Raw genomic sequence first — 18,949 nt, forward strand, 5'->3', positions numbered from 1 at the left:
ATTATTCTGTCCATTCCTCCCTCTGTTCTAGACAAAGTGATTGCTTTTTTCTTCAATTAACTTCTCAGCTCTGTCTCAAAGACTGCACTCACTGCTTCCAGCAAATGGGATATTTCTCCTCAATATTCACATGACTTGCTCCCTCAACTCTTCTAAAATCATCTCATACCATCTGGCTTCCCACTTCCCTACACCTATAATTTCTATACCTAGTCCCACTAAAATTTTTTCCACAGCATATATCATACTGACTAAATGTTATATTTATTCATTTTGTAATTAGAATCTTCTTATCACATCCAAATAAGGTACAAGACCCAGTTTTTAACTGACTGAAATTTTGGAAAGAATAGAATACTGCATAGATGTTTTTGACCTAATACTTAATTTATTGAGCAATTTTATTTTTTTTTAACCACTAATTGTCTATTTTAGCAACTTAATTATATTAAAGATCTAAAAATTCACTTAAAAGAAAATAACTTTCAAAGTATAACTATTAAGTTCCTTCCAAATTATTTTTTATACAATTCATGTTATGAACAATGACAGATCACACACTGTAAAACATTAAAGCACAGATTAAAAACAAAAAACAAAAAACTTACATCATTTGTGTTAACATGCCAAGCCATATCACCATAGGATACCAGCTGCCCATTAACATAACACCGAATTTCACTGTTCCTCCATCGATTATAAATGTGGACAATGCTGATCATGTACCACTTAAATAAAAAAAATTTTAAAGACCTTAATATGTCATGTTTAGTTATTGTCTAAAAAAGCAATCATAACATTCATACGCAATACAAAAAATGCTTGATATAATAATAATTACACCTTACTATTTAAAGTTCCCCCTTATTTCTCATTTTGCAGATGGAAGAAGTGACTCATAAAGAATAAATCTGTGATGAAGACAGACCTAGAACACCTTGAACTCTGGAATGATACTCCTTCCATTATACTAAGATCCAAATATTATGGAAATACAATATATTTGTGTTCATTCATTTAATAACATGTATATTCTGCCAGGCACCACAAATGCCCAAGTTTGGCCAGACAGAGCATAGGTCCAACTCTCCTGAAATTCATGGTATAATGAAAGAGACACAGATTAGATATATAAAGATATATAAAATGATGAACAATTAACTCTACAAAGGGGGAAAAACAAAACCACTGTAAACTGAGAAAGAATAACCTGGGATTCTACTTTGGATTGTATGGTCAGGAAAGACCTGTCAGAGGAACAACATTTTAACATTTATAATGAAATTTAGGTAATTTCAATTCCACAATTTAGATTTATTAGGTCCAAGTATAATTATATATTTTTAACCTGATAATGTGCGACTATGCATTAAGAATCTAGGAATGAGTTTATATTAAGTTCTAACTTTATAGCTCCTAAGTTCAACCAAAAGCATTTTACGTGTATACTTTGATACAGAATGGTTTAAGTTCTGTAACAATTTGTGGCTCCAACCCTTACTCTAAGGCTGAGAATACAGCAATATTTTTCTAAAATATTAAAAAAAATTCAAAAATTTACAGATACTTGAACAAGTATGCCTTCAGTGGTTAAGGAGGGAAAATTAGATTTAGTTTCCTCCCCCAAATTAAAAATATATAATACACACTTTATTTCCCAAATTTCTTAGAAATACTATTCAATTATTTCATATAGCATATTTTCAAAAACATAAACCTATAGTAATAATTCCCAACCACTAAAATATTAGTTATTTCAAGGTGTCTGAAAAACTTTGAACAAAATTCAATTTCTTTCATTTTGATTTAGAAAATAAAAATTGTGCACTCAAACGTCATGGGAGACAATAACACAAACAACACTGTTCCTCAATTATAGAAACAAAATGTCAGGTCAAACTGCTGAACCCCTAAAACATGGGCCTTTTTAAAAGTTGTTTTCATTTTAGGTAATCCTTAACTCCAATTATCGCAAACTGAACCTTCACTGGATCAGAAACCAATATATATGTTTGTCCTGACTAAAAGCAGAAGAAAATCTTTAAAGTCAGTCATTTAACAACTTGTATTTCTAAATACTATGAAATTATCAGGCAAAAGCCATGAAAATGAAGCTTTAAATAAATTTAAGAAAAATCTTACAGTTTACATGTGTCAGAAATCAAATGTACCTATGTTACCCTCACTGAGTTTGAAAATTTTCCATCAGAATGCCATCTAGGTAACACAGGAAATATAATCTTTATATTTTGGAGTAAAATTTTTAGAAATTTCAAATTTCTAAGCAGAATACACATTAAAAAATGTCTTTAAATAGAAGAAGACTTCCTGCTATCCAAAGACAAGTTTAAGATAAATAATACTAGGTGTATTATTATAGTTACTGAGATACCTAATATAGAAAAGTACTTATTGAATAAATATTTATTGAGCTCTTTTTCCCGTGTACCAGATAATTTAGTGTACTGGGCTGGAAAATACAAACTGCAAATTCATACAGATATAAACTGAGTTCCCAGGTTACCAGCTCTATGGCTTCTGGCAAATTATTTAGCCTCTCTGAAAAAACTTCCATGTCTAAAAAAGGAGGAATAATAATGCCTGCTTTATGGAATGACTGTGAATATTACACATAATAGACAACATATGAAAATTATAAGGGACAGTTCTTAATACATATTTAGTACCCATATAAATAAGATAGCATTAACTAAATATATATTCATTTTTTAATGCACTATGTCCCCAAATGAGATTTTTTTCTGCTGGAATTAACACTATTTACTCCTCAGGGTCATTCCCTCATTTAAAAAATTTACTGAGCATCTGTTTCATGCCAAGTATCACCCAGATTGTGGGCATACGAAGATAACATATAAACCCTTAAGGAGGTTTCACCAGAAAAACAAACATAAAAACAACTATAAAACCATCACAAATATCTAAAACACAGATTTGGAGCAAAAGAAGTAATGACTAACTGAAGGCATAGGGCAAAGACAAGACAAATGGAGAAGGAAGGCTAACAAAGAAGTCACTAAAAGAGTAAACTGAAACTTAAGATATAGCTTAAAGGATGAATACAAACTGTTGCGGAAAAAGGAGGGAAACATTCCAAGCAGAAGAAGCCTAATACTTCACATTATAACACAGAGTCCTGACAAAATTTTTCTCCGTGTTTAGATTTAGCTGCAATAACAAAGGTCAGCTTGTAAAGAGAAGTGTAGACACCTTTAGTAATTGGACTTTGTTTCTGCATAATGTGGTACCACTAGGAATTTTAAGCAGGAAAGTGAAATGATCATCTTCACAATTTAGGAAATAACCAGCTATAGTGAGTGAGTGGGTTAGTTAGGAAAATGTGGTTAAAGATAAAGCTGAAAACTATTGCAAAGGTTCAGGTAAGAAAACTATAAAAGCCTAAATTAAGATAAAGGTATTTGTAATTAAAAGAAGGGGGATAGGGACTAATTAACAGAACTGACTGAAAGTGCTGATACAAAAAAGGCAAATGTAAGATAGTTTCCAATTTTTTACTTAATTTGGTTGCGGTACCATTAACTTGAGATAATACAGTTAGCCACTTAATTAGCCAGATAACAAGATATGGAATAACAGAGTTTGCTTTTGGTCATAACACTGATATTTGATAAAACTGATGAATGAATAAATGAATGCAGAGTTGAGTGAATGAACTAATCTCAGTGAAGATCAATGTAGTTTCAGGAAAATTAACTTTTCTGTTCTCTTTTCTTGGTATATCAATATATCCTTTATATATAATAGACAAATGCTTTTTCAATTCCAAAGAGCTCAACCTTTGACTTGATAGTTTTGACTAGTTTTTAAAGAAATGGGAGGAAAGCTGGAAACTGTGTATCATATGATAGTATGTACATCTACTAAGGTCTGCATTTAATTAAGACTCAAAAATAGATCTATAAAAGAAGAACAAGAAAAAAACCTGTAATAAGAATTCACAGGAAAGGGGTGCCTGAGTGGCTCAGTGGGTTAAAGCCTCTGCCTTCGGCTCAGGTCATGATCCCGGGGTCCTAGGATCCAGCCCCACATCGGGCTCTGCTCGGCAGGGATCCTGCTTCCCTTCCTCTCTCTGCCTGCCTCTCTGCCTACTCATGATCTCTATCTGTCAAATAAATAAATAAAATTTAAAAAAAAAAAAAAGAATTCACAGGAAAATATAACATGATAATTATACAAATACCAACAGTAGCTAACACATAGGTATTAAAACAAGGTCAAACATCTGTAAGTGGTACAGGTAAGGAAGCGAAAGTTTTAATATAAACATTTCTTTTTGAAAGGTCAGTTAAATACCTTATTAAACGATAACAATTTAGCTAGGGCATCTTCTGGAAAAATAAGGAAAAAAAAGAATGTATTTATCTTGAATAATGAAACAATAAAATAAAATACTACGGTTTTCAAGGTTTCTGAGAATCTTAACAGGTTTTTCAAAACCTCTATCACTCTATGGCCTTGCACCGGCCAAGACTCCTTGGAATCAATGTATATAGAGCTGCTACAAATGGGAATGTATCTCTCATAAGGAAATAGCATAGAAACAAAAACAGAGAGAACAAATGGGTTAAATTGCTTTTATTGGTTAATGACAATTTTATTTGGTTCTTAACTTCACCCTAACTTTCCTTATTTATACTCTTCAAACCACTGTTATCTAAACTTATCTAATGAAAAAAAAATCACCTAGAGCATTTGTTAAAAACATATTCCTAATACGAAAATTCTAATTCTAAGAAGCTGTATTTATTACAAATTCCTGAGGAAATTCAAAATAGTTTGGCACATTTGGCAAACCCTCCTGGGTGTCATCTCAAATCTAGTAAGTCAGAATTTCTGATGGAGGGACAACTGAAGTTATAGGAACTAACTGTGATTTGTATCAAGGAAAAAAGAACCTCCGATCTAATATAAAAATTTATTTTGAATCATTGCTTTTTAAGCTATTTTCCAAGTATATATTAATGAATGATTGTTACACTGATATTCTTTAATAAAAATAGCTATTACTATTGCTTAAACATAAAGCAAATATTTTTATTAGACTCAGGTAAAATTTTTAAATGTGTATTTGAAAACCCCATCCTAAATCATAATTTCATCAATACATGGCAAAACACACATGGGATCATAAGCAAACAAGAAAACAAACGAAAAGAAAGAAAAAGAAATGGCATCCCTTTGCTATATGTGGGCTCATGATCTCTGTTATGGTTGTTCCTGTGGATAAATATTCCCATGGGTAAAATGTAGAGTGTGCCCTAAAGAAGGTAGACAATCTCACTGTCATATATCCAAAAGACCCTTTAACCTGGAAGGGGTAACTGGCCTTAAACATGTGGAAATAGGAACTCCTATTATTTCTGTCCTTTTTTTTTAAGATTGAGAACTTTCAAATGGTTAGTTACTCTTACACACAGATGGAGTCCATTAAAATATTTTATACACACACACACACACACACACATAAAAAATGGAACATTTCTCTAGAAAAACCCCAGGTAATAGCAAATTATATCTCATAAATCTAGTTACACAGTTACACATTTCTCTGCATTTTCTCTTGTTATTTTTTATGTTCAGAGTAGGCTTTTAAAAGTGCATTTCAACCTGGTCTCTGAAGATCCATATTCTACTAGATATTAGGCAAAGGTATATTTAATGGGCCAAAACATTAGCTGTAGAGCAACACTCCCTCCTTGAAGTCAGCATTACTGAAGAAGCAGAAATCACTGCAACCTTCAATCTCAGGAAACACGATTCAGGACTACCAGAATTAACTAAAACTCCCTCAAGAAAAATCTCTCTGTATTACCAAATCTAGAGGTTTAACACCTGACCTTTTGAAAGAGCTAAATATCTATAAATCCATAGTGCATGATATGTACACATTTAAAAACCACTGTGAAGTCTGAATCTCCAGTCTAAAAACTGGTTCTAATATCTAAATCAAGTGAAGTCAGAGGAAGAGGGAAGAAGAACAAGAAAAAGGAGGAGGAGGGAAAAGGGAAAAAGAAGGGGAAACTTAGGGGAAGATGAAAAGGATGAACAAGAGGAATTAGAGGCAAAAGAGGGACAAGAGAATATTGAGGGGGAGAAAAGCAAAGGAAGAAGAAGAAGAAGATAGAACGATAATTAAAGCAAAATTTCTGCAAATGCTCTTCATACATAATTCCTCAAAACTATCATTAAATAACAAAGTTCATATATAAGTTTGCCTTTGAATAAACTTTGAATTAATAATGTAATTGTTAAAACTCTTTAATACTGTTTTCATAAACATGCTGAAAATTGAAAAGACACTGTATTATTTCTATATAACATACAGCAAATTTATATATTCCATAAATTATTATATATGACATATACAAAATTATGTACCAAAATTTTAGGATCTAAATAAAGATATAAGAATGTGTCAGTAGTTAGGATTCTAAGTGACTATATTTTCCATTAAACCTGTATAAAACACCTTGTCAAAAAGCATAAAATCTCTCTTAATGCTCATGGATAATACTCTAATTCTCTATAAATCCAATAATTAACTTAGTTTTTGCAGTGTACATTACTGTGCTAGAACAACAAGAAAGGCTGGTGAACTTTCGATTTTAAAAATGTATCACATAGTAACAACCACATTACTTGGCCTTTATTGCCATGACTACCTTTCTTACTCCTGCCACATGGAAAAGGTCCTTGGCATACTGCCCCAGAAAGAGCAATGACCACAACAACACCCAGGCCTCCTTTCTCACTTTATCAACAGTAACACCTCATTTATTTTACACCACTAGAAAATAAACTGCTCAACAGAAATTAGCTGTCCAGATAAACAGAACCTACTCCTTCAGGAAACAAAGGGTTCTCTTTGGTTGTTAAAGCATATTTTATGCACTTATCCAACATATATTATTAGCAATCCACCAAGATCAGAATTCTGTGGCAAGTTTATGAAGGAATACAAAGATGAATCTAACACATAGCTTAGTTTCAACAGTTACTAAATAATGCACATATGAATAATAAAGATTTAAGAGAAATAATTGCTATAAGAAATACTGAAATAATATGCAATGAGAGAGATTATATTGGAAAGCAAGGAAATCAAGGAAAGATTCCACAGAAATGGTGTTATATGGAATGGAACCTATCAATAAGGTGGGATTTGAAGACCAATAGCCATAAATGAGGAGACACGTAAATGTTCTCACACCAGAGACTGAACATTTGAAAAGGAAAAGATAAAAACTGAAACACGTAGAGTAGTTCAGTTTTGACAGAGTAAAGAGGATAAGTAAAAAGCTAAAAATCCAAATCAGGAAGGACTAGACTAAGAATGTGAAGTTATTCTATAGTTAGTGAGAAGCAAATGACTGGTTTGAGCAGTGGAATAATATGATCATGACCATAAATCAGATATTACTATACAAATAGTTTGGGAGAGGAAGAGACAAAGGATCCAAGATAAGGAGAGAACAATATGAAGAATTTAAGCAACAACTAAGGAATTTTCTTAAAGACATATATTACAGAGATACACAGTAAAGAAGTGGAAAGTTGCACTGATACCATGATCAAAAAGGGGGTGAAGAACAAAGACGATTCAAGTCCCCACTATCATGAAGATGGTAGTCTTTAGCTTTGATTAAGCAGCTTAATCAAAACAGGGGACTTAAGAATATACTGAATTCAGTGTTACATTTTCTGTAAATAAATGAGGGGCCAGAAAGACATTTACATGGCAGTATCTTTGGTAGATATAAGAACAGAGCTATAAGATATAACAGAGCTGTAAGATATAAGAACAGAGCTTGGAGGTAAGAGTAATAGTGGAAAGCTTATCATGAAACTGAAGAAAAATTTTCAAAAAATTATATCCTCCACAAAAGCAGGAATGTTATCTGTTTTGTTCACTGTCTTCTTTCTAGTGCCTACAACAATGTCTGGAACTCAGTAAGTACGCAGTAAGTATTTACTATAAGAATGCCATAGAATAGATCCCAGCGAGCAAGTAAGTGAGACAGATACTGTGAGAGGTCAAGAGACTTTTTATGTGAATAGTTAGACATAAAAATAAAAAGAAAATGCAGACAAGGAGAAGAGAAAAGCACTATGAGTCATAAGAAAAACCAATGAAAGAGAATATTACAGAAGTCATAAAAGGTGAATTTTAAGATGGGGAAATGGTGAATTGTGTCATTCTCAATAGAAACATTTACTTATACCTACCTTACGTGGTTGAAAATCATATTTCACACAGTGCTGAAAACCTTTTCCTTTAGACTTCAGTGATGTGACTATTAGACAGTTGCCAACGAAGTGAGCAGAGTAACCAACTCCTTTGCTAGTACGAAAGCTGTAAAGAAAACTGAGAATAGTATAATATCCTCTGATACAAAGAACTATATTTCTAAAAATTATTAAATAAATAAAATATAAAACACTATTATAAAAATGAAACTCATTTCCCCATAGAGTAAAAGAGTATTACATGTACCAAAGAAAGATTAAACCATAAAAGGTTTAGAACAACTAAAGAAGAACTTTAAATTGAGAAAATAAGACTACAGATCAAAAACCTTGTGAAATTTCAAGGTAAAATATCACAAATACATAAAAACAGATTAATGGCCAATGAAAGCCTACCAAGTAGACTTCATTTACCTTCCAGGACCCCTGAAATTAGCAAATACAGACACCATTTACACAGCTACTCTTTTTAAAACAACTTAATTCCAATTCTATTTTATCTTTTAAAATAGCTTAAAAATTACAAAAAAAAAAAAGTTAGAGCCAAGTTTGATAAATGATGTAGGTAATCAAATAAAGGAGTACATTTAAGAAAGAGAACATATCTATGAAATACAGTTATTTTCTTCTAAGGGAGCACTCCTCCTAGCTGTGAATTTAAGCACAGTATTATAAAAATTGTAAATGCTCTGCAAAATAATGGTATTATTAAAATATATGTATGATCTGCCAAAATGACCATTCTGAAATTCAACCCATTTATGTTTGGAAGTTCAGACGTTTGTTTAGAACTCCCTCTCTCTACTATCCTTACATAATCTTTTATAACAGAGCTTATGATCTGTTAATAGCTCAAATTTTTCTGCACTCACATTTCTGAAGCAATCAATGTTCAAAAGCGCTTAATAATTCTCTCATTAAATCTGATGTGACAGGTACTACTGTTATCTTCACTTTACAGTTGAAGGCACCAAAGCACAGGATCAATATGTAGTGAAGACTTAATCCCAGGCAGTCTTATTTCAAAGCATTGCAAACATTAAATGAGGTAATACATGTAAACATTTACAAGGCCTAGTGTATGCTAAGGCAGTCAATGAAAGTTTGATGTTCTCATTACTGTGCATTATTGGTAAACTAAAACGATCAAGCTCTTGGTCCTTACAGGTCAACCTATCTGGGTTTATCAACCTATTCTGTTAGTTATCTATCAAATAATTACTTTTATTATTTGTTATTTTCTTGCACTGTAGTTATCACTAATATTTTTAAAGCATATCTTAATTATGTTCATAGAACAAAGAAAGTAAAAAGGCAAAGTAATGAAATCTAGAAGGAGTTCGGTTTATTTTTTCCTCCCCTGGGTTGGGGACTTGCTTGTCCACTAACAATCCCCTTACTAATCTATACTGATGTGGACTGGAAAAAGAGGCTTTTCTAATGTTACCATTAGAAAAAAATAATGAAAAATAAATAAATAAAAATAAATAAAATAATCAACAAGTCAGGAAATGACAGATGCTGGCGAGGATGCAGGGAAAGGGGAACGCTCCTACACTGTTGGTGGGAATGCAAGCTGGTGCAACTACTCTAGAAAACAGCATGGAGGTTCCTCAAGAAGTTGAAAATAGAGCTATCCTATGACCCAGCAATTGCACTACTGGGTATTTACCCTAAAGATACAAACGTAGTTATCCGAAGGGGCACGTGCACCCAAATGTTTATAGCAGCAATGTCCACAATAGCCAAACTATGGAAAGAACCGAGATGTCCATCAACAGATGAATGGATCAAGAAGATGTGGTATATATACACAATGGAATACTATGCAGCCATCAAAAGAAATGAAATTTTGCCATTTGCGACAACGTGGATGAAACTAGAGCGTATCATGCTTAGCGAAATAAGTCAAGCAGAGAAAGACAACTATCATATGTGGTGATGCAACATGGGGGCTTAAGTGGGTAGGAGAAAAATCAATGAAACAAGATGAGATTGGGAGGGAGACAAACCATAAGTGACTCTTAATCTCACAAAACAAACTGAAAGTTGCTGAGGGGGAGGGGGGTTGGGAGAAGGGGGGTAGGGTTATGGCCATTGGGGAGGGTATGTGCTTTGGTGAGTGCTGTGAAGTGTGTAAACCTGGCGATTCACAGACATGTACCCCTGGGGATAAAAATATATGTTTATAAAAAATTAAAAATTAAAAAATAATTAATTAATTAATTAAAAATAAAGGAAAAAAATAGTGACACAGGTTGCCTAAAACCAATAGCAAAAAATGAATAAACTGACATATGTCTTTATAGTTTTAACATATACAAATATATATATTTTTATATATTTTTTTAATATATATATATATACACACACACACACAAACACATATACATTCTATTTGATATGTTGCCTTGAAACTGTTACATATTTACAAAACTGAAATACTTAAGATGAAAGTATGAAAATTAAATACATTACTTACCAATAAAGATAAGGTTTATCCTTATCAACATTAATGTTATTTAATGGATCCATACGAAACCAAGTATTTAGGGTGAAGCCATTCTGATAAGGCCACTTTGCAATAGGAGGCAATGCAATTGCCTACAAGGCAATGAAAAAAGAAAAGTATCAGCTTAAGAAAATGTGATAGTAACCAAGGCCAAACATAGCCTTTACAGATCAAAAAACAAGGAAGGTATAAATATCAGAAAATCATGGACTTATCCCCAACCAATACACTTTTTGTGTCACCAGTTTCAACATCCAGTCCACTAAACCCTAAATCAGAACTTAAAGATTGCACTAACCTAAGAGATAGAGGAAAGAATTTGAGTCAAGCTGCCCTTCAAGTTTTTTAGACCTACCACTCTTCCACTAAGAAAAAGACAGGCAGTCCAACAGATCATTTGTTATTACCTCCATAGTAGGACTGAAAGAGCCCCAAATCACCTAAAGTTGCAAACACTAGTGAACCAAATTACAACAGAAAAAAAAAAAAGTCTTACAAAAGAAAAATATAATCTTAAGTGATAATGAAATAATACTAATTTTTGTTGATCTTGCTACAACTGGTACAAAACACACACTTGAGAGGCTCTAGAATAGCATTTGTCTCAGTTTCACTGTGGACTTCCAGTATCATGCTCATCCAGAAGTAAATTAGCAAAAACACTGTAATGGTAAGGATTTTAAAGTCAGCTCCTATCTGAATTTTTCAGTAGTTCAGTACCAAAGATAACACACCTGGAAATAAGCCAATCCATTGCTAAAAAACAAAACAAAACACTGGATTTAAGGTCAAGCAAATTTTAATTCAGGTTGTGACTCTGCTTTATGACCCTGAACCATGTAACACTGCTGAGGCTCTTTCCACAACAAATTTAATAGCAATAATATCATTTATCTTATACATAGCTTTTATGACCCAAATGAAATAAGAGTTGTAAAAGTTCTAGTTCCTTCTTTGCTTCCTTTACTACATAGACTATATTTCTAGTTGATAATACCCTTCATGAAAATGAGTGATACAGGGAAAACCAAGAAAGATGGAGTAGATAGTCTAAGTCCATCAAAATTCCCTGAATGAAAATAACTCAACCATACACCCCTAGAAACATATAAGTAAAATTCTCTGTGTGTGTGTGCATGCATGTATGTGTAAAATGCATTACATACTGATAGAAAATATTCACAGACTTCTGGTAAATGGATCAAATATATAAAAACAGGATGACGTGCAACCCTATTGAAGAAATTCAAATCATTTATTAAAACAGTTTAAACATTGTTTTAGCTAGTTTTGTTGATTCTATCAGTAAGACAGTAACTTGATTAATATTTCTATTAAAACAATTGGCTCTTCTCACTCCTTAAACTGCTATCTACTAGATGTCAGATCAAGAACACTTTTATAACATATATCAAAATATATGTATGTATGCAAATAGAACTATTACATAAATCTGAGAAAACTGATACCTTCTTAGGGACAGTGACACTGTTTTCCCTGCTAAGCAGCACAATGTACATTTGATATGTGCTCCACTCTAACAATCTGATATGTAAAATTATTAACTTTCATCTGGAAAGAGATTTTTAACTTTATTATTTTTGTTTCAAAATTTTTAATTTTCCCATTTTTGTTTCACAATTTTGTTATAATGGAAAAATATAACCTAAAAAAAAGGGTTAGTAACAAAATATTAAGGAAAAAAAAGCTAAGGGAATGGTTGATGAACTGAGAGACTACAAGGATACTTATGCACTAATAACCGAAGAGCAAGAAATATTTACATGATCTGTACAACTTATATAGTACTTAAATATGGAAAAAGTGTATTATTTCATTACAGGCTCACATTAACACTCTTCCATGAGAAAGTACTAACATTTTACATGAAGGTAAGCCAAGAAACATTAAGGCACTAGTCCTCCACAGTAATGAAGTAGAGGATTCTGAAATCAAAACCAGTTTTCTAGTCAAAAGTTAGACATACTCTCTACAATGCTACAATGTTAGATGAAAACGATGAAATCAAGTAGACTGAGAATGTGAATTCTTTGAAAAGAACAACAAAATGGATAAACTTCCAGCTAAATTAATCAATAAAAAAAAATCCAGTGTCAAGAATGAAGCCTCGAGGAGTTGGGCAGCTGGGTGGCTCAGTGGTTTAAAGCCTCTGCCTTCAGCTCAGGTCATGATCCCAGGGTCCTGGGATTGAGCCCCACACTGGGCTCTTTGCTCAGTAGGGAGCCTGCTTTCTCTTCTCTCTCCCTGCCTACCTCTCTGTCTACTTGTGATTTCTGTCTATCAAATAAATAAATAAAATCTTTAAAAAAAAAAAAAGAATGAAGGAGGAGGCATCACTAAATATTCTACAGACATTAAAAGGATAAGAAGGATATGATGATAAACTTATACCAATAAAGTCAACAACTCAGATTAACTGGAAAAATTACTTGGAAGACACAAACTACCAAAGCTCACTCAAAAGAAAATAGAAAACCTCCCTATGTCTATTAAAGAAATTAAGTTCATAGTTTAAAACCTTCCCACAAAGAAAACTCCAGGCCCAAACAGCTACAATAGTGAATTCTAGCATACATTTAAGAATAAGTAATATCAAATCTACATAAATTCTTTAATAGAAGGAAAGAAATAATTCCAAACTCATCATATGAGGAATTACTCTAACACCAAACCAGAAAAAGATATTATAGTAGAAAACTACACCCCCAAATCACTCATAAAAATAATTGCGAAATTTCTTAGCATTACATTAGCAAATCAAATCCAGTGTTGGACAAAAATATTAAAACATAGCAACCAACTAGTTTTGATCCCAGGAACACAAAGGTTGGTTTAACACTGAAATATCAATCATTGTAACTCACTATATTATTAAAGATTAAGAAGAAAATCCATATGTTCACTTCAATAAAATCAGAAAAAGCATTGGACAGAATTCAACACTAGTATCAACACATTGATGATTAAAAAACCTCCCCGCTGGGCTTAAGTGGGTAGGAGAAGAATAAATGAAACAAGATGGGATTGGGAGGGAGACAAACCATAAGTGACTCTTAATCTCACAGAACAAACTGAGGGTTGCTGGGGGGAGGGGTTTTGGGAGAAGGGGGTAGGATTATGGACATTGGGGAGGGTATGTGCTTTGATGAGTGCTGTGAAGTGTGTAAACCTGGTGATTCACAGACCTGTACCCCTGGGGATAAAAATATATGTTTATAAAAAATAAAAATTAAAAAAAAAAAAAACCTCCCCGTACATAGGAAGAGAAACAGAAGATATTTAAAACTTAACGCTAAAAACTGCAAAACACTGAAAAATCATAGAAAACAAATAAAGGTAGAGATATACTATGTTCATGAACTAGAAGACTCAATAATCTCTCCAAATTGTTCTATAGATTTAACATCATAAAATCTAAATCACGGTAAGCATTTTACAAAAGTTGACAAGTCTATTCACATGTATTAAAATGCTATCTAGAATAGCCAAAGTTATTTTAAAATAAAGACCAGATTTGGAGTATTCACACAACCTGATTTCAAGAACCACTTACTATACAGCTACAAAAATAAAGACAATCTGATATTGGCATAAAAGCAGAAACAGAAGACAAAGGAACCAGAGTTCAGGAACAAATCCACATACCCCCTAGCCAGATAATTTTCAAGAAAGGTGCCAAGGTAATCCAATGTCAAAGGACTCTCTCTTTAACAAATGGTCAAGAAAACAATTCAATATTCTTATGCAAAACAAACAAAACTTTAACCTTCAACCTTCTGTCATATCATATTTTAAAAGTTCACATGAAGAGAATCACAGACCTAAATATAAGAGCTAAAACAAAAGAACTCTTGGTAGAAAGCACAAGAAAAAAAGGTCATGACCTTGGTTTATACTAATTTCTTGGATTACAAAAGCATATGCCATTTAAAAAAGTTTAACTGAACTTCACCAAAATTAAAATCTATTTGCTTCGGGACACCTGGGTGGCTCAGTTGGTTAAGTGGCTGGCTGCCTTCAGCTCAGGTCATGATCCCGGCGTCCCAGGATCGAGTCCCACATGGGGCTCTGTGCTCAGCGGAGAGCCTGCTTCTCCCTCTGCCTCTGCCTGCCACTCTGCCTGTGCTCACTCTCTCTCTCTCTCTGACAAATAAATAAAAATAAATTTTAAAAAATAAAATAAAATAAAATAAAATCTATTTGCTTTAAGAAATACTGTTAAGAGGGGTGCCTCGGTGGCTGAGTGGGTTAAAGCCTCTGCCTTCGGCTCAGGTCATGGTCTCAGGGTCCTGGGATCGAGCCCCAAGTCGGGCTCTCTGCTCAGCAGGGAGCCTGCTTCCTCCTCTCTCCCTGCCTGCCTCTCTGACTACCTGTAATCTCTGTCTATCAAATAAATAAATAAAATCTTTTTAAAAAAGGAAATACTGTTAAGAAAGTAAGAGAAAAGCCAGACTGGGCAAAGATATTTGATAATTATCCATCTGACAAATTAAGTTATATACCAAATACATAATGAACACTTAAAATAATAAAACAACCAACTTTTTTATCTGAACAAAGATTTGAACACAAATATCACAAAAGATGTAAAAACAACTAATAAACATGAAAAAATGCTCAATAGCATCAGTCATTAGGGCAATATAAAAATTATAACTACAATGATACACCATTACATAACCATTTAAATGCCTCACATTAAAAAGATGGACATTGTCCAGGATGCAGATCAACTGGGATTCTCATACACTATTGATGAGAATGCAAAATTTTCCACTATGGAAAGCAATCTGCCCTTTTTCATGAAATGAAGCAAACACTTAGCATAAAACCCAGCAATTTTGCTTTGTTTCATTTTGTTTTATTTTTATTGTGTTATGTTAGTCACCACACAATATATTATTAGTTTTTGATGTCATGTTCCATGATTCATTGTTTGTATATAACACCCAGTGCTCCATGCAATCTGTCTCCTCCTTAATACCCATCACCAGGCTCACCCATTCTAAAACTCTGTTCCTGGAGTCCATAGTCTCTCATGGTTTATCTCGCACTCCAGATTCTTCCCCTTCATTTTTCCCATCTCCTAATGTCCTCCATGCTAGTCCTTATGTTTCACAAATAAGTGAAACCATATGATAATTGACTTTCCCTGTTTGACTTATTTCACTTAGCATAATCTCCTCCAGTCCCATCCATCTTGATGCAAAAGTTGGGTATTCATCCTTTCTGATGGCTGAGTAATATTCCATTGTGTATATGGACCACGTCTTCTTTATTCATTCATCTGTTGAAGGGCACCTTGTTTTTTCCACATTTTGGCTATGGTGGACAATTCCTGCTATGAACATTGGGGTGCATATGGCCCTTCTTTTCACGACATCTGTGTCTTTGGGGTAAATACCCAGAGGTGCAATTGCTGGGTCATAGGATAGCTCTATCTTTAATTTTTTGAGGCAATTTCACTTGTGTTTTTAACTTAAGAGATGAGAAAATATGCCCACAGAAGATCTATGTTCAAATGAGCATAGCAGTTTTATTTAAAATAGCCAAAAACTGAAAACTCAAGTAGTGAGTTGGATAAACTAGTGAATGGATAAACTGTGGCACATCCATAAAATGTAACCAACTCAGAATAAAAAGGAACAGAATAAACTACTTGGAAGCTATAACATGGGCAACCTCAAGAGCATTACAGTAAGTGAAAGAAGGCTGACAGAAAAAATTACATACTGTAAGATTTATTTGAAATTCTAGAAAAGGCAAAATCATAAAAGCACAAAATAAATTGGAAGTTGCAAAGAACAGAAGCTGGAGAAGGGACTGGTCAAAGACACACAAGGGAACCTCAGAAAGTGATGTAATTGTTCAAAATCATGACTGTGATTATAATTATAAACTTTAAAGCTCATCAAATTGTACTTTTAGATGAGTGAATTTTATGTGAATTATATCTTAACAGAACTAAATTAAAAATAAACACATGTATTTAAAACTCACCGCAGCACTACAACCAGGGAAATTGAAAAAAGTATCAGGACCATGTCTTTGTGGCATCTGATTAAGAACTGATAATAATTTTACTGCATGTCTTGGCTAAAGAAACAAGAAAAAGAAATGTCACTGTACAAATTAGGCAAAAATACCTAATATATCATGTTAGACACTAGACTGTTTTCTAACTAGAGAGAAATTAATTTTACATCATTTACTAAACTCTTTAAGGAGAACAATTTCCATTACAAATTCAAGTTTATAGCTCTCTAGAGACAAATTGTTGAGCATTAAGTATTAATGCACTAATACAGAGTACTTTTCCCTCTGACCACAGCTTACCCAGATTCCACTTTCTCCTCGAAGCATGCTGAACAAAAGCTTCAACTCCTTGACAGTGATGCTGTAGCTGGCAAGAACCCCCAACATATCAACTAGAAGATCTTCAAAGGAAAATAAAGTTATTCTGAACTCTAGTCATGAGCTGCCATCTGTCAAGGTAATACACTTTTTGAAAGACAAAAGTTATCAATTCTCATTTCTACAAACATATTTATCTAAACGTCCTCATGAATAATCATTCTAATTAACAATTTTTAGGTCCTCAGATAGCCAAACACACTGTATTCGAATTTTAGGATTTTCTCCCCATCAGATTTACCATTACAATTGTTTCATTAGAAAATATATAAAATAGATTTTATAAATTCCCACAATACACACACACATACACACACACACACCTGCTATATGCAGGGAAAGGAAAGCAAAAATACACAAAGGTACAATGATTTAACGTTGTAAATTAGTTGTTTTCAATAAAAAAAGTGAGAGTCGACCATATTTTATTTTAGATTTATCTATTCTTAATAAAATATATTCTTGAAATATTCCTTGCCCCATTAACAATTCCTTGCCTGGCATTATTCCAAGTAGTTTACAGTTATTAAGTACACAAATCTTTGTAACAGGCCTATGAATAAGTACTATTATTAGCCACTTCCTAAAATGGGGAAAGTGAGACATAAATAACCTAATCACCTTTTCCAAGAACACACTCTACTAAGTGGCTGGGTCAGGATTAAAGCCTAGGCTGTATGGCTCCAGAGACTAGTCTCTAAATCAAAGTACCACTTAAACACATTACTAGTGGTATCCATTCTGCTCATGGGTTTATGTGCATATAAGAGACACACCAGCTCACCAGATAATAAGAAAATTATACATTTAATCTATTGTCCTTGATTTCTTTCTCATCTAGACATTGTGAGTAGTACTTCTATCAATCATTCTTTGTAATAAACTAAATATCTGAATATTTATACTTCATTTTCTTACTCTAAAGCTCTTCCTAAGGATTAGAAATACTATATAAAGTATTATAATCAATACACATATATATATTCTAAATATATATATTCTAAATAACATATCATTAATTAATTTAAAAAGTGAGTTAGGATAAGCTTAAATAATTAGTTACTGATTAGTATCACAAATTAATACCTGGAATTTGAAAGTTTAAAGTATTTATTATGTACCCATTTCAAAATAGAAATTTCAAATGGTTATTTTCATCAATAAATAATTGAATAATCTTGGTTAATGCCACAATAAGTAAGCAATCCCTATGATTAAACTGTCACTTTTGATATGCCATTTTTGAGAGATCTTTTAATGAAATAAAGTGTTTCACCATTCAGTAAAAAAGTTTATAGTTACTACATATCAGTCAGAAGATTTTTTAAGAAAAAAATCTACATAGAGATCAAGCACCTTAAAGCCCTAAGTTAGTAAGAAGCAGTTTCAGGCAATTAGCTGCAATGGCAAATTCATAGATATCTTAACATTTACCTACAAATACTTTCCTAAAAAATTATACTTCTTTTTCTAAAACATTATCCCAACTTATATGTGGGTCACAAAAAGTAGTCTATTAAATTCATATTTAATTACACAGTTATTAAATTTCTTACTTATTGTATATATAACGTAACAAGTAGCTCAGTTTAATTTTTTTTATAACAGGTGTTTTTTTTCTGAACAAAATTTTTAAAGAAGAAAAAATACTCAGCTATGAAATTCTCTTATCAATTTAGTATATACAGATATTTACTACCTTCTAGTAAAGCC

The 18,949-nt window shown here is 32.7% G+C and overlaps 1 protein-coding gene across 6 annotated transcripts in view; it reads right to left on the reverse strand.

The window, feature by feature from the left end:
• Nucleotides 1-18,949, reverse strand: part of NBEA (neurobeachin) — a 685,682-nt gene that overhangs the window by 578,675 nt on the left and 88,058 nt on the right. For all 6 annotated transcript variants that reach the window (XM_059144025.1, XM_059144024.1, XM_059144021.1 and 3 more), the window contains exons 3-7: nucleotides 17,159-17,259; nucleotides 16,823-16,918; nucleotides 10,772-10,893; nucleotides 8,269-8,395; nucleotides 609-728 (exon numbers count right to left, since the gene is read on the reverse strand). In XM_059144025.1, the coding sequence (XP_059000008.1) occupies nucleotides 609-728; nucleotides 8,269-8,395; nucleotides 10,772-10,893; nucleotides 16,823-16,918; nucleotides 17,159-17,259 (566 nt within the window). The remainder of the gene's footprint in view (nucleotides 1-608; nucleotides 729-8,268; nucleotides 8,396-10,771; nucleotides 10,894-16,822; nucleotides 16,919-17,158; nucleotides 17,260-18,949) is intronic.

This window comes from Mustela lutreola, chromosome 13 (genome assembly GCF_030435805.1).
Source record: "Mustela lutreola isolate mMusLut2 chromosome 13, mMusLut2.pri, whole genome shotgun sequence".
Lineage (NCBI taxonomy): Eukaryota > Metazoa > Chordata > Mammalia > Carnivora > Mustelidae > Mustela > Mustela lutreola.